This window comes from Gallus gallus, chromosome 1 (assembly GCF_016699485.2).
Source record: "Gallus gallus isolate bGalGal1 chromosome 1, bGalGal1.mat.broiler.GRCg7b, whole genome shotgun sequence".
Taxonomy (NCBI): Eukaryota; Metazoa; Chordata; class Aves; order Galliformes; family Phasianidae; genus Gallus; species Gallus gallus.
Window position 1 is genome coordinate 65,926,487 of NC_052532.1, and position 15,695 is coordinate 65,942,181.

The 15,695-nt window shown below is 49.5% G+C and overlaps 1 protein-coding gene across 23 annotated transcripts in view; it reads left to right on the forward strand.

Annotated features, from left to right (window-relative positions):
- Window positions 1–15,695, forward strand: part of SOX5 (SRY-box 5) — a 641,599-nt gene that overhangs the window by 337,740 nt on the left and 288,164 nt on the right. For 13 of the 23 annotated variants that reach the window (XM_040697217.2, XM_040697221.2, XM_040697220.2 and 10 more), the window contains exon 1: window positions 9,933–10,045. The exons of 8 other annotated variants lie outside the window; for them this stretch is intronic. In XM_040697217.2, the coding sequence (XP_040553151.1) occupies window positions 10,008–10,045 (38 nt within the window). In that variant the 5' untranslated portion in view covers window positions 9,933–10,007. Of the gene's footprint in view, window positions 1–9,162; window positions 9,264–9,932; window positions 10,046–10,535; window positions 10,685–15,695 lie in introns of those variants that run through there. 2 more of the 23 variants (XM_046939367.1, XM_046939366.1) reach the window with 2 other exon arrangements.

Consider the following 15,695-nt stretch of genomic DNA (forward strand, 5'->3'; position numbering starts at 1 on the left):
TCTTCAGTATTTAACACAGAATAATAGGTAAGGAGGATAAGGGTTTTGCTGAAAAACCAAATTATTTCCTTGTCATATTCCATCATAGAAGACTTAAGAGGGAAATCTAACCCGTAGCCATTCTTCTGCAATATTAAGGATTAGCTACTGTCACAGAGAAGAATGAAGGAAAAGGAGGTGCTAAACCCATCAAATGAAGAGCAACAGAGTACCAGGTACAGTGAGATATACCAAAATGTGCTACTAAAAATTGATAGGGCTGCTAACTTCATATGTAGTCTTTCCTTTAATGCTGGCTTCTAAGCTCTGAGGTTGGAGAAAGCAATTTTTCTGCTTCTCTTTAATTGAACGGTAGAATTGATGCCGAGAATTAGTCTAATGAATTTTTGTTCCTTACTTGATAAATGGGTTGAAGTAGTAATAAAAAGTAAAATTAAGAGACATATAGATGAGTATTGTGATATTACGGCTATCAGTCAACAGAGCTTTTGTAAAGAAAAATGATGTCTAATGATATTCCTTGAGTTCGTCAACAAATAGTAGAGGACAGTCATTAGATTTTTTTCTTCAGAAAGTTTTTGAAAAACATCTTCACAAGAGCCTATTGGAAAAATAGTTGTGCTTCTGAGAGCTAGACAGCCTTCTAAGGGACACAGGACAAAACTACTCTTTGGTGTAGGAAAACACTGCAATGGGGGTACTCAAAATCTGAGTGTATTAGGTGTTTTTTCATGTCTGTACTAATGAATTGAAAATGCTCGTGACCACTGTAGTGAAACAATTTGCATCTGAGGCAGAAACCATCAAGTCAGAGTGGGAGACGGCAGAGGATTCTTCTTGCCATGTAGGAGGATGCTACCCATCCTCATGTTGGCTGCACAAGTGTGGTGTTAACAAAAGCATAGTATTACATATTGGCTAGAAAAAGGGATGTTGTGATACACCTTGCCCTTTTCTAATATGACTGTGACTACAAAGGAGTGAAAAGGAAGCAGACCTATGTTTTCATATGAAATATTTAACCAAAGTAGGTGGAATGATCTAAACGCAAATCTTGGTTGTTGAAAATGGTATAAGGAATCACACTGAAAATATTGGTGTCATCGGTCAGTAGTAAGCCTTTTCCTCTAGTACTGAGATCTTTAGGTGTTAGGCCACCTAGAGATGAATATAGCACAAACAGAAAAAAAAAAACTGAAGAGATTCAGTGTAAGTTTGAATCTTGAGATTAGGAAGAAAAAGCAAAAAGACTGCTTAGAGAAAAGATAATACAGATTTTTATGAAGTACAAGAAATGGATTACTCCATTTTCCTTTTTCAGTTATTACAAGAAGAAGTCATTCTTTCAAAAAAAAAAAAAAAAAAAAGGTGGTAAATATAGAGAAGAGACCTTTCTACAGCTTCCTGTTTGGTCGAGATTTCTAGAGTATTTCCATATCTGTGAAGTAAAAGGAAAGACTTGTGTTTATCTCTGCATTATGAGCCCAAGTGCAGGATTTCAGGGTTAGCCATACAAAAAAAACACTCTTTCAGTGGTCTTGCAGATCACACCTCCAACAGGCAAGATTCTGAAAAGCATTTCAGGTTACCTGTCTAGCCATGAGCTTGGGGTGCTTAGTAGCTGCCAGCTGTGGTCCCCAGAGCTGATGGAATACTGTGGGGACACGCTATATCTTGGCTTCTAAGTTGTGGTACCTTACTCAGTAACACTTGCACTTGTTTCATACGGTTTGCCCTCCTGGAGCCACCTGCTGCCATTCGATTGCTAGCTCGGAATTCTTTAGGAAACAAGGTTCACCTGTGACATCCTCACATGTGAAATCTTTGTGCAGAGTTTGAAGCACATTGCTCTCGGGAAAAGGCAGCGACTACATGCAAACACCAGGAGGGATGGATGATTCATTGGATTGATCGAATAGGGTCAGGTACTAAAAAAACATATGTAAGAATACGATTGTGTTTCTTGGAGAAGTGTTGAGAGGATATTTCTGATACCTGGTGTGGTGGCATTCGTTGTTTTTGCATTCTGATATTTTTATCCATGAGGCTGAGGTTGTTAACAGGCAGAAGTTATCTAATTTATTTTATTTTATTTATTGGACAAGGGTCAGGCACTTGTAAGTTATGGACTCCATTCTCAGTGAGTCAAAATATTTAGGTTGCTTGCGAGGTTCAGTTCTTGGCATCGTGTCACTAATTACTTCTACACAACTCTGAAATAATGGCAAAAGGGAAACGCATCAACAAAGAAAGAGGAATTAAACTTTGTAAAACAAAACAAAAGCAACATCAGAAATAGAAAGTGTTATTTAGGGGGGAAAGCGGGTGAGCAAATGTGCGGGCTGGACTGAGCGCAGTGTTAGATGGCAAGAGAAGAGACACTCAGCCTTGGATCTTCTCCAGGCAAAGAAAAATTTATGATGTAAGTTTTCTTTGATAAACATTCCTGAGAAACTACTTTGTGCTTTAATCTAAATGAGTGTTGGTCTCAGTCCAGTTGTCTTTTTATTGTTGTTTTGGTTGGCTTTTTTTTTTTTTTAATATATATATTTCCTTCCTGATTGTTTTATATTCTGACTACACTTCAGTGCCACCTGTTGAGAATCTGTCTTGCTTCCAAACTAAGTGGTAATAGAAGGTTGTCCACTGTGTACCCGGATGGCATTAGGGCTTTTAAAAAGTATCCGTAGGTATTCCAGTGTTCCCACACTTACACTTCAAAATACCATAGCAGTACTTGCTCTGTTTCTGCAACAAAGTGTGGAAGCATTCCCAGAGGCACTTATCATGGCACCAAGCAATGCTGCCAGCCTCTAGCTGTCCCATGTAACAAGAGGAGCAAGAGTTAGTCTCCATAGAACTAGCAGTCGAAACAAGCAGTCAATCTGTTTCATACCATACTCGCCTATTTATTTCTCTGTAATAGTGACTGAATTGGGGTTTTGGTGTTGGAAGCGGGAGCTTAGCTTTTTCTCTCAACAGAACTAAATGGCATTCGTTCTGCTTTTACCCCAAAGTGGAAAATCGCTCATAAAACGGCATCGGAGCTGCTTTAAAATGAATGAATGCATATAGTACACTTCTGTTGCTTCAGAAATGTAACATAACTCTACATCCTCAGTGACTGCTGTTTCAAGCGTGCAAGGTGTAAGATAGCAGCAACATTTCATGACTCCTTCCAGAGATGCATTTAATGTCATTAGAATCATAGCTTAATTTACAGCTTGATCTTCCCAGTGACATGTATAACAAGTTAAATATCAGTAGAGTGCATTTAATAAACACTAATTTGTATTAATCTTATCACAGACTGTGTATGTTATGCAGCGAACGTGTGCGGTACATTAGAAAGGGGATGTATTTACAAATCTGTTCTGAATTTAAAAACCACACATTTCAGCATCTATGTTTTTTTGAAACATTTGCTGTATAGTGGTGACATGAATACTTGTGGTTATACAGACTAAAAAGGAGTAATGTAGATAAACAATTTACAGCATGTGAGAATTTTATCTTTTCTGTGTTCTTTGTTTAATTACAGTTAGTCTAAAATGTAAACTGGTTTTGATAGAAGGTATTTCTTGCAGAAGACCTAATTCTTCGTGGGTCTTCTTATGCAAAGTGAAAAGAAAACGGTAAAATTATTTGGAAGTGTTTTACATTCTCTCTTCTCCTAATCCAAATGAGTATGTAAAATGGAGGGCATCCATGAACTGAGCTGTATGTGCGTCATGCGCATGCAGAAGAGCTCAGGCTGGTTAGCTGAAGGTGGCTGGTTGCCCTATGGTGAGAGTGCAAGAAATGATCCCATTGGCACTGAAATACGGTGTAGAGAAGCAGACAGCAGAGGTACCTGTGGGCATGGAGAACTTTGATTGCAAACAGCAGAGCAAACCTCCGGACTGCAAAATGAAGGAACGCCTTTAGAAAGTACACAGAACTAGCTGCGGTGGATTATTACAAATCACCCTTGAGCTTTTAATTGCATGATGCTTGTTTGATATCAGACGATCAATGGGAGCAAATCTGTTTGTTTTAAACCCAGCCTCCTTGGTGCATAGGTTAGGAAGAGCAGATTATAGCGGAAAATGCAGTCAGGTTAGAAACACGGAAACAAAATATAATGCTCATAGCCCTTGTCAGCGGGTGAGTTTGTATAGTATTGCTGATGGAGAAATGTCAATTCTGTGGTGATAAACTCTGCAGGCATTGTATTGAGGGAGACTCAGAAAGACCCACTGGGTTAAGTGGAAAGATCTCAATTTCAGTGCGCTTTGAGTCATGCTCAACACTCACTATCTAGTTTTATAAATAGATCAAAGTTGTGCCATTAGGGTACGTGGGCTCAGAGGCTTATGTTTGGCTATAAAACTGAGGCTGCTCATTCAAAAGAGACTCGATCTCTCCCAGCCACTCCTCCACACACACACCAGGGGAAAAGGGAGTCATTTCCGTCCGATGGGAGTTGGCTGTCTGGATGAAACGAGCGAAGTTCATCAGCTGGTGTGTTGTGGCAAGCATTTACATGTTGGTAACAGCCATCCAAAACGACACTGAGGGGGGGGATGTTCCTGTTGGCATTGTTGTCCCAGGGGCTGAAGATGGGCTGTGCCCTGGCGGTGGCAGGGCGGTCCCTTGGATGTGATCAGCCTGAGCAGGATGGGGCGGGTGAGGTGTGGCTGCAGGCTTTGATCGGGATGGCACATTGTGTGCAAAACAGTCGTGCTTAAAAACAGAAGTTAGAAAAAAGACTGAGAGCAACAGGTTCTTACTCTAGTAACGCTTTGTGTTCAGAGCCTTGATGAGAAACTGTAGATTTGAAATCCAGTTAGCTGCTTAAATAACTGTAAAGACGGTTCCTATCCATGGATATGTCCGTATCTTTTTGTGTTTGTTTTTTTGTTTGCTTGTATTGAGGGCTTTTTGTACTTCTTTTCTTTTTTTTGCGCGTGTTTACATATTATTTTGTTTCTAAAAATGCACAGTCGGTTACAGTTCAGTATGAATTCTGAGTTACCTTTACCTCAGCCGATGTGGAGTAGACGGAATCAGAGAGAGCAGAGCTGACGTTATTAAAGGGATGTGGAACTCTGTAATCATTTTTAGTGGCCCTTAAGGAAGTTTGAATTCCAATTTTTGATGAAGACTCATATTTCTCCTGAAGGGTAGCGTCAGTACTCCTTCATGGGGAGTGTTGCAGATGATAGGCCCCCACTGAAGCTGCAGGTAAACAGCTGATAAATGAGAGCTTCTCACTTGCAAGTGAGATGCTTTTACTTTTCCTTGAAGAAATTCAGCAAATTGAAAAGCTCTAAATAGCACAGAAATTTCAGTCCTCCAGACCGCCTTCTCCTTCTCAGATTTTGCGATCCTATATTCAGCGCTCCGTTTTGCCAACACCAAACATGCCTGATGTGGCATTTACATTCTCTTTAAAAAAGCGTAGATTACTTATATTTCTAAGAGTTAACTTCTTCTCTTGACACATGTACTTAATTCCCGTTAATGGAAATGGCAGTTAGGCATGCACACTGAAAGGAAAAATCTGTTCCGAAGCATATGATCCAAACTGCATTGTAGCTAAACATTTCCATACTCTGAAATAAGCACTCATTATTTGCAAGATATTCTTCGTAGTAAATGCATGAACCCCACTCGGTTCTCCTTTCTCTCTCTTAACCTGTTCCAAAAACCCTGTCTTAGAAACGTTAGAGTTTCGCTCCTAATGCTGTAGTTGTTTTGGATATATGCCTAAAAAAGAAAATCCATGTAGGATCTTCAGAGTTTTGCATATTTTCTATGAGAATTTTCCAGTAAATCATTCTGTGGAATATCTTACATTTCCTTGGACTTCGTAGGTCTCTATTATTAAAACCTACAGTGGAAACAACAAAACATGAAAAGCTCACTTTATTTTCCAGCACTTCCTTTACTTACAATATTGCAGCAGCTGCCAAAGGCACCAGGCTGAACTGTTATCATTTGATGGGTTTTATTATTATTTTTTAAATCATCTCTTTAGTTGAAGGCTTTCTTTTCTGCCCGTTTGCTTGTATATAAAGACCTGTGGATTCCATCTGTGTAATATTCCAGAGTTATGGTATTTCTAAACTTGAGCTGGGTGGATAATTGATTTCTTGGTTCACCTCTTGAACTGAAGGACCACGATAGCAACAAAAAATGACTAGCACACAAAAATTCAGATAAGAGTTTATAATTTGAGTTGTTTCCCTCACCTCAATGAAAGTCAGAGCCTTTTGGTTCAGCTCAACCCCAATTGCCCTGTTTTGCCTGAACCCTTTTGGTTTGGGCACCCCTCAAAGGAACGGAGCAAGAGAAATGCGAGGGGAAGGGCTGGCGGGGGGAGGCTTCATTTTCCTCATCCCATGGAGGTATTTGGACTTACATCCTGATTCTCAGCTGGAGAAGAGCTGAACAAGGTTTGTGGTTATGTATTGTCTTAGTTTCAGCTGGGGCTGATTTGTCACTGATTCCAAATTCCTCATTTTCTCCAGTTTCTGATAAGACGGCAGCTTTTGTTCTACGTCCTGGCAATTTCTACAAAGCAAGGCTTCAAGATGACCGTAGGAAGGTTTCAAAGATCCCCTCAAACCATTTGTTGGGCTTGCTGCTTCTTGCAGTTGTAGTTGAACTTACTGTGAGAACATAATTTTACAGCTGAATCTATAATAACACAATGATATCCATAGACTAATGAAGTAATACAATATTAATACAGCGGTAATGGTAACATTTTTTTTATCCTTTATGGACCCAACCGTGCTTTTCCTCTCACTAAAATGGGAGCTCAGAAAACATGGGGTGAAGGAAACTAGGGAGAAAGAGATAGGCACTAAGCAGCAAACACAGTATGGTAAGTGCTGTAAGCTAGGGCTAGGGTAAGGGAAAAGAAAGGTTTATGTCAGAAACATTCAGAGCAACGATCTCTGCTTCCTTTCTTTCTTCCTTCCATTTCCTCTCTCCTTCCCAGCACTCCCTCTTGCTTGTTTATCTTTCTTTTCTCCCCCAGCATTTCTTTGTTGGTGGGTTCTCTTGTGGGTTTTTTTTTCTTCCCTTTTGTTATGGTTCAGGTCTGGCCGATGTCCTGTTCCATAGTTCCTGATGTAGCTGGCAATTGCGCTGGTTCATAATCGTAGTAGCAGAGAGCTGACTGAGGAGCCTCAGCATGCTGGGCATGGCGCAGACTTGGGCTCGGAGGGGATGTGCTCATTGTGCTGAAGATGCTTAAACGGGAGGGAAAATAGAGATAAATGCACATGAACAGAGGAGGGCGGTTGTGGCGTGGAGCTGAGCTGGCAAAAGAAGACAAGGTTAGAGAGCTGGATGGGGCTGATGTACAGTCGGAATATGGTAGTCCCAGAGCCGTTGCAGACTTTGAACCAAAGGTCATCTTCGTCTCCCTACAGCTGGAGCTCCTGACGGGCTCCTGTCTGTAGGCAGCTCCCAGGGCCAAGGGCAAGCGGGCTGGAGCAGAGCGTGGAATGGCAGAGGGGGAGCAGCATTTGCTGAGGGGCAGTCGAAGGGAAAAGGCCGGGGGCCCTCACAAGTATGAGCAGAGGGATGAAGTGCGCTTGAACCACGTGTAAAAAGTCACGCCTTTCCGAGGAGAGCAGCAAAAACACACAGCGTGTTTCAGCAGCGTGAGGGCTGCTGCAGGCTGAGGCGCGTGGATCTTTGTTTCCCATCCCGTTGCTGCAGTTGGCTAACAGTGTCAGCCTGGGCAAGCTGCTAAGCCTGTCTGCATCTCAGTTTCCTTATTTGAGGCCAAATTCTCCTACTAAGTAGCCTCCTACTCCACACAGAGATTTGCTGATTTGAATGGAGCCCCTGCGGAGCGAGATACTTTTCAATACAAATAAAGTTTTGGAATCAGCCCTAATTATATTTATTACCTGCAGAGGAGTAATGTGAGACTTAACGTGGTTTGAGACACTCAGATGAAAGAGAAAGTACGTGGAATTGTTCTTTTTAATCATCCGCTGCCTTTTCAGTGGCTACCTCACAGCTGTCCTAAAAGGGCTAGCTACTAAATAACAAATAAAAATCCTTGTACATAGTAACGAGGTTTGTCAGGCTCCCATGAATGAACCTCTGTGGAAAATATTATTAGCCAGGGGCTACCGGAGGAAATCGGCGGAGCTGCCCCACGGCGAGGAGCCATTAGGTCTCCCTCCTGCCAGCAGCTGGCAGAGCCCCCGGGATGGGCTCGGGGGGGACGGGCCGGGGGCAGCCTGGGGGATCCTCGTGTGTGCTGGGCCCCCCGCCTGTCCCCAGTGGGGCCGCGCTCCTTGGGGTGACGGAAGCGTTCATCCGGGGGTGAAGCCAGCGGTGCCTTCGTGCGGCGCTGGAGCGAGCGGCCCCAGCCTGAGCCTGCTGGCTTACAACGTGTGCATGGACGGGGGCGGAGGGGTGTGTGTGGGGGGGGGGGGGGGGGAGATTAAATAGGGTAGCTGCTCAGTATTAATAAAAATAACACACTTTTCTTCGGGGGGATTTCTTTCGGCCGGTGGGCAAGACAATATCGAGTGCTTCGTGGCTGCTCCGCGTGGATGTGCCCATACACTGGTGCAGCCAAGTTGCGTTCTGCGCGCCGCCAGGAGGTGAGGGTGATGGGGGGGGGGGGGGGGGGGGGGGAAGGGGGGGTCGAAGCGGGGGGGGGGAAGCGGACCTCATCCCACCGCTGTGGGGTCAGAGCCTCGTGGGCTTTAAAGGCCTTTAATGTTGTCCAGCTGCAAATTAAAGCGGAGAGAGAGAGAGAGAGAAAGGAATTAGGGTTGGGGAACTGGAAAGAATGGAGGATAGCTCCGTGGGTGTGTGTGCCGGGGAGCAGGAGACCGGCGTGTTGCGCTCTGTGGGGTTTTTCTCCCTTTCTCTCGTTTTTCCCCGCTCTCAGCTCGGTGCCGGCCGGGCCCGGCGTTGTGCCGCTGCTCCCGGCTCTGGGGCGGGCGCTGCCCGGCGGTCCCGGCTCCCACCCTCCGTTGCCTCCGTCCGCGCGTCTCCCCGGGGAGCGCGTTCGGGGACGGGCCGGGGGAAAGGGGTGCGGGGAGGAATGGAGCGTCCCCAGGGGAAGGGCCCCGGCGGAGGAGGGCAGAGCCGCGTTTGTTGTTGTTTGCGCGTGTGCGCGCCGCTCCGCACGCCGCTACCTTTCCCCCGGCGCACGGCGGGGCCGTCTGATGGAGTTTGGAGCGGAGGCAACTCCGGGTGCGCTGCCAGGGCGGCTCACGGCGCTGCGCGGAGCGGCAGTGAGTGACAAGTTGTTTACAGGTTTCCTTGAAGGGGCCTCTGCTATATTTCAATCTGTCAAAGTTGCTTTTCTTCCCGCGGAACAATGCCTGATTGTTGTGGTTTTTTTCCTCCCCTCCCCAAAGAGGGAGAAAGAGGGAGAGGAGGGGAGAGATCGGGGTTGGGGGGGGGGGGGGGGGGGGGGGGGGGGGGGAGGCGGGGGGGAGTAAAGGAGTGGAAATTCTTCCGAGCACAAATGCCTTTGGTAACATTTTTCTGCGCCCAATCCTTTCTCCCCCGTTGCAACTCGCAGAGAGTTGGTAACTGGTTCCATTTAATCACTCCGCTCTCGTTTTATCTCCTCTCCCTGCTGATCTTCCTCAGCGCCGGGGATTTGCTCCCGGTTTAGGTGGATTGTCAGGCCTTTTTCTTTTTCTTTTTCTTTTTTTTTAATTATTATTTTATTCTTTTCCGCTCTCCCCACCCCCCCCCCCCCACCTCTTTATTTTTCTTTTCCCCCCGCTCTCGGGGCCGCGGGTGCGCAGCGCCGCGCCGCCGCGGGGGGAGCCCGGCGAGCGGGGCTGCGGCGGCGCGGCCCCTTTAAGAGCCTGGTCAAGGAGCCCTCGCTCAGAGCAGCGCGCCAGGAGGGAGGCGGGAGGAGGGAGAAAATCCATCGGTGTGGAGGGCTCGGGCTCACTTGACAGGTTCAGTCGGAGGCGACCATAGGTGGCTGCTGTGACAAAGGGAAACTGCGCTTTTCCAGCATGCTCACTGACCCTGATTTACCTCAGGAGTTTGAAAGGTGAGGCGACTTGGTGGGGCGGGGGGGGGGGAGGGGGGGGCGGGCTGCCATGGGTTTGGCGTTCGTTGTTGTTGTTGTTGTTTTTTCTGGGGGGGCGGGGGGGGGGCTCTCTCTCTTTTCCCGTATTTCCCTCGCTGTCGGCGATGCCCGCGCTCGGCGCGATGCCCCCGCTCCCCCACCCCGCCCCGCGTCACCTCGCCGCTGTCACGGCGGGGGGGGCAGCGGGGGATGCGGGGATGCTCCGCTCCGCGCGGCTCCGTCCCGCCGGGGGGGGTCCCCGCCCGGCGCGGTGCCCTCCCGGCAAAGTTTGGGGCCGCCGCGCCGGGAGCGCTCCTCTCCGCTCCTCTCCTCTCCGCTCCGCTCCTCTCCTCTCCTCTCCGTGCGACCTTTGTTGGCCGCGCCGCCGCCGGGCCCGGCCCTCCGCCGCGGGGCCGGGAAACTTGCTGCCAACTTGCGGCCCCCCCGGGTGCGGGCAGCCCCCGCTCCGCTCCGAGTCCGCCGTCCCCGGCCGCGGGCGGGAGGGATGCGCTGCCGGGGGGGCTCGTCTCGGTGCGAGCTCCCTCCTGTATAAACATTTGGTTGTATCCGGCGGTGCGGTGCGAGCTAGGTGCTAGACCAGCTGGGTACAAATATGCTCAGGCAAGCTGTTCGCCGCTCGGAGCGCTCCGGAGGGGAGGCAGGGAGGGAACGGGTGGGAGCGGGCAGGGGAGGACGGGAAGGAGCGCCCGAATTGAGGCGTCGGAGAGAAACGAAATCGGGAAGTGCGGGAAAGAACTATTTTAACGCTTTCTGCCCTCTTTCTGCAAGCAGAGCGCTTTTCTGCCAGAAGTGGGGTTGGTGTGTGGCGCTGCTCCCCGCGCTGCCCTCCTACCGCCGATTTTCCAGACTTGCGTGGAATATTGGGCGTTTTTCTTTGCTTTGTTACCATTGCGATAACAGAGGAAGATGCTTTTGTACACGTGCGTCGTGCCAACTTAGTGCAACTACCTGAGGAAACTGCTGGTGCTGCTGTGCCGAAGCGGTGCGGCATCGCAGCAGTGCCTCTGTCCCTACAATGGACAGATGAAAGTGCTCCGTCGGCCTCGCCGAGGTCCCATCCAGACGTGTCCGAGCGAGCGGGTCGGGTTATTCTTTGAACTTTGTGGCGAGCAGCGTGCATGTAGAGCCTGCCGGGCAGAATGGGTCCTTTCATTTTCCTGCTGCTGGACTTTTCTTCCTCCGAAGTCTCTCCGCGTTTCTCTCAATTCGACATACAAACCAATCATTCCGGACAAAACGTCTCCCGTAGAAATAAAGCGAGCGCCTCTGCTCCGTTTTTGTAGGCGTCCGTCTTGTTTACGGGGATCCCAGAGCTGCTCCCGTGCACGTTCCAGTCAAGCAGTCAATACAGCGCTCTCCGTTTGCTGCGCAGATAACGGCGAGTGGTAGGAATGGGAAGCGATAGAAACGAACCTCGGGACACATCACTTATTTATTTATTTTCTTAATTTTCTTACCATTTCCCCCTCACCCCCCCCCCCCCCCCCCCCCCCCCCCCCGTCCCGCATTTGAAATTGGTGATCCCAACCAATACCTCTGTTAATCATTACCGTTTGTTTACACGGCGTGTGTTTGACTGGAGTTGCACAGGCACACAGAGCAGCCCCTGCCCATGTCACAGATGTGTGTTTGCCAGGAGCCGGCCGTGAGGACGCGCTTCCTCTCCCCCGCGGACGCTCAGACACACGTGGGCTTGCGGGGTTCACGCGTGTACGTGGGCACGGTGTGCAGGGCACGGGGTTTGTCGCAGGTTGTTAGCCCACGTCGGCGGCAGACGCTGCTCCTGGAGCACAGTTGTGCAGCCACTGGGGTCCCACACGTCATATCTCCACGACCGCTCCGCTTGTGCTGATGCCGTCCTTCTCCCACCGTTCCCTGGTAAAGTCGAGCGGCGAGGTACAGGGCTGTCAGGCACAGCGCTTGCAGCGCGCCTCTCAGTGCCTGCACATCACTCAGGGGGGTCCCTCTGCTTCCCCTCCCTCCCCTCCGTGATGTCTGGGTGCATCGTGGGGAACTGCAGGCAGCACCGAAACTTTTGGACGCCTCAACCTGGGGAAGCTGAGGCGATGGGGGCTGCTTTGGAGGCTGTGGTCATTACCGTGGGCATCCGCGGTACACACTTGGAATGAAAATGATCCCGAGTGTCAGACGGATAAACACTCATTAATTCATTCAGCATCAGTAGTAAATTGCACTACATTTTGTGAACCGACATGTATAATTAATTGTCGTGCCAAAAACGTGAGGGCTGTCGTGCTTTCCCGAGAAGTTCCTCGATTCTTTCTTCTTGTTTGTGGCGGCTCTGCTGCCTGGTTCAGGGGAGCACCACAATGCACACGGGGGATGAGGTCTGCAGGAGAGGTGTAGGGGGGAATCTTAACTGGGAACTGCTCCGCTTGTTTCATGGGGCAGGGGTATTCCTAGGGTGGCACGTTGGGCGTTACCTGTGGCACTCCGAATGGGCTTAAATGTCTCAAAAGTGACGACTCCTCTGTTGCTTTTTATATTTTTAAAGGCTGGCTATTGTGCTTAAATATACCAGGTACGGCCACAGCGGAAAGAAAGTTTGCTCTGTGGAAATGCAGAGAGAATTTAGCTGGAACCGTCGCAGACAGCTGTGAAATGTACCGAATGATGAGATCTCGGAAATGCCCAACATAAAGTTTTAATGTCTTAATAAAATCTGGTAAATGAAAAATAGATAAAGCGACTGCTTAACAATGTCCCCAGTGTAGGGAATGTTCTTAAACCCAAATTAATTACCGCGTATTTACATTTCTCTGTAGACTGAGAGAGAGGCTCCGCTAGGCATCAGCACCAAGTGACGTCCTCTCCCTTTCTCTCTTTCATTCTTTTCTGCTTTCTTTCTTTTGACACACTCGTTCGAGGTAAGGAAGCGTGTGTGGAAGAGGGAAGGCAAGGTTAGTGCTTACTCAGTGAGAATGGCAGAGCTGGCAGACAAAAGGCACGGACCGAGCGGTGGGATGGGGACAGCAGAACGAGTTCAGCATTGCCCGTCAGTGGTTCTGTGCCCTGGAAGCATTCTGCGTGCTGGTGAACGGCACGTAGAAGGGAGAGGCGAGGATGTAAAGCCTCTGCTGGGAGGAGAGAAATATACTTAGCTGCTGCGCCGCTTTGCTGCACGAGTCATTTCAGACTCCCACTGAATTTATTTTGGGGTTGTACCAACACTGTCAAATGGAGAAATCATTTTCCTAAAAGGAAACTTTGCGTATTCCTAAGTGCTTTTCTTAGCTAAAGTTACCCTAAAAGCTTTCTTCCTTCTACTGTGTTTGCTGAGAGTTTTGGAGGAAGAATAATGCCTTTCTATCAGCCGCCTTGCTCAGAACGATGTCCCACTCTCCTAAAACCTACCTGTAGACGTAAGAGCGATTGCTCCTTCATTTAAAGTAAGCCAATGAGATTTCTTTAGTACCGGGCTAAGTAGCATTTCCCTTTCGCTGAGGCGCTTTCGGAAGGCGACTCTGTGGCTTGTGTGTTCAGGTCTGGGGTCTGGAGAGTGGATGCAGTGCCAAGTGGAGGTTTCAGCCGGTGGTTCTTCGCCGCGACAGAAATGGGCACGATTTCATTTCTCTGAGATGAGTCTGAAGGAATTAATGCACTCGCCGGCTACTCGTTAGCGTCCTGTGTGCGCTCATCTCGCTTGCTGTGCTCACGCTCGCCGAGGAAGAAGTTGACAGTTACAGACTATAGAATTTTAATGACCGTCTCCCCAATTTACCAATTGCGACCCGGTCTCGGAGAGCAAAAAAAAGCCCAAGCGGGAGAAGGCTGAGTGACACGGCAGCCCGCACAATCCCACTGTTGTGCCCACCGTGTTCGAGTCAAACCGGGAGTTTGGCACTGCTAATTCTGGGTGGCTGGCTCATCATACGCATTCAAGGAGTTAATTAAAACACACACAAACACATACACGCTCTCCCACCACGCATCTTGCAGTGTCTGTGTGCGTGGTGTTTGTGATCGGTACCTTTAGGAAGGAGAGGAGCTGTTGGCCCTCCTCTTGCCGTCCGGAGAGCTGGAATACAGAAATAGTTTACAAAATATTTACTGCTTCTTGGGGAGCTTTTAACAAGCCCTTATGGCTTTATGCTCTAAGAGGCACGTAGTGCCTTGCTGAGCTGTGTGAGCGTGGAGCCCCGACGATGGGACGGTGTGTTTGTGTGATGTGATCTCCTGATGCTGGGTAGGATACCTTCAAGTTGATGTCTGCCTCTGCCTTCACGACTCTTGCAGAAGTGAGTCTGACATCCTCTCGGCTCTGTCTGTTCTGTTGATGTCCTGCTCGGGCCTGGTTTGCTGCGATGAGCTCGGCAGCGGAGGGGAGAAGCGGGGTCGCGTACCTGCGCACGCTGCCAGCGCGCAGTGCCTACGCGTTCTGCTCCCGTGGCGCTCGCAGCGCTTCGTTGGTGGCTGCGGTGCGTCCCTGCTGATGCTAAGCAGGCAGCATCCCGAGCAGCCAGGCGCTTTTCCCTTTGAAAATACTCGCGGCTCTTCATCTATATCGGAGAGCGCACGACGCTCCGATGCTTGTTAGGCGCAGAAAAGCTGAGCCTCGCTGCCTGCCTGCTTCGGGAACTGCCGGCGGAGCGGCTCCGTCCCGCTCTCGCACCGCCTCGCCCGGCGGAGCGACTTCGGGAGCTCCGGGCCGCGTTCCCCTCCCCGCCGCGCTGAGGCGGCACCCGGCGGGCCCCGTCCCCGGGCGGCCGGGCCTGCGCTGCGGGCCGCCGCTCCCCGCTGGGCCGCCAGGGGGGCGCCTGAGGGCGGCGAGCGGGGACCCCGGCGCGGGGTCGGGACGGGACGGGACGGGACGGGCTCGGCCGGAGAGGGGCCCGTCCGGAGGTCCGGCCCCTCCGGGCTGCTCCCGCTGCGGGGAGCGCTGCTCGTGGCACTGGGCGTAGTGGGTGGGGATGGAGGGACGTGTGAGAGTAATTCGCTGCGTTACGGGTTGTTTCTCAATCTGAAAAGAAATAGTAATAAAATAATAATAATAATAATAAAAGGAAGGAGGGAAGAACGTGCGTTGCCGGCCGTGCCAGGTGCTGCGGGCAGCGGAGGAGCGGCGAGGCGCTGCCCGTGGTGCGGGGCTGCCATGCTGCGCGCTGGCGGGGGCGGGCTGCTGCGAGGAGATGGGAGCGTTCTCCTGCCCCCTCCGCTGGGTCCGTCCAGGCACTTCTCTCCGGCTTGTCCTTTCGTCACTTTAAGGAAGAAAAAGCCATTTGTTCAGCGCGGTGGTACAATGTTTGACTTGTAGAACGCAGTCGGAGTGAACATGAGAACAAGCTTGGGGCTCACTCTGAAACTTTGACGTTGGCATTGACCTTGTTTCCCTTAAAAGTGGTGTGGGATCAATCAGGTAACATTTCTCAGTCGTTCCGTTCCTAACTATAAAGGCTGTGCTGTGAAGGCTATATTGTAATTGTGCTGTCGTTCTTAAAATTGGTGTTTGATGTGTTTCCCGATTGCCTTTTTATACTTTTCATTTTGGTTGTTTGAAACAGCCAGTGTGGAACTCCACATCGGCAGCTCTTCTTTGAGATCTGTAATAATTTTATTCTCTTCCCGTCTTACCGGCACTTTGCCGTCGTGT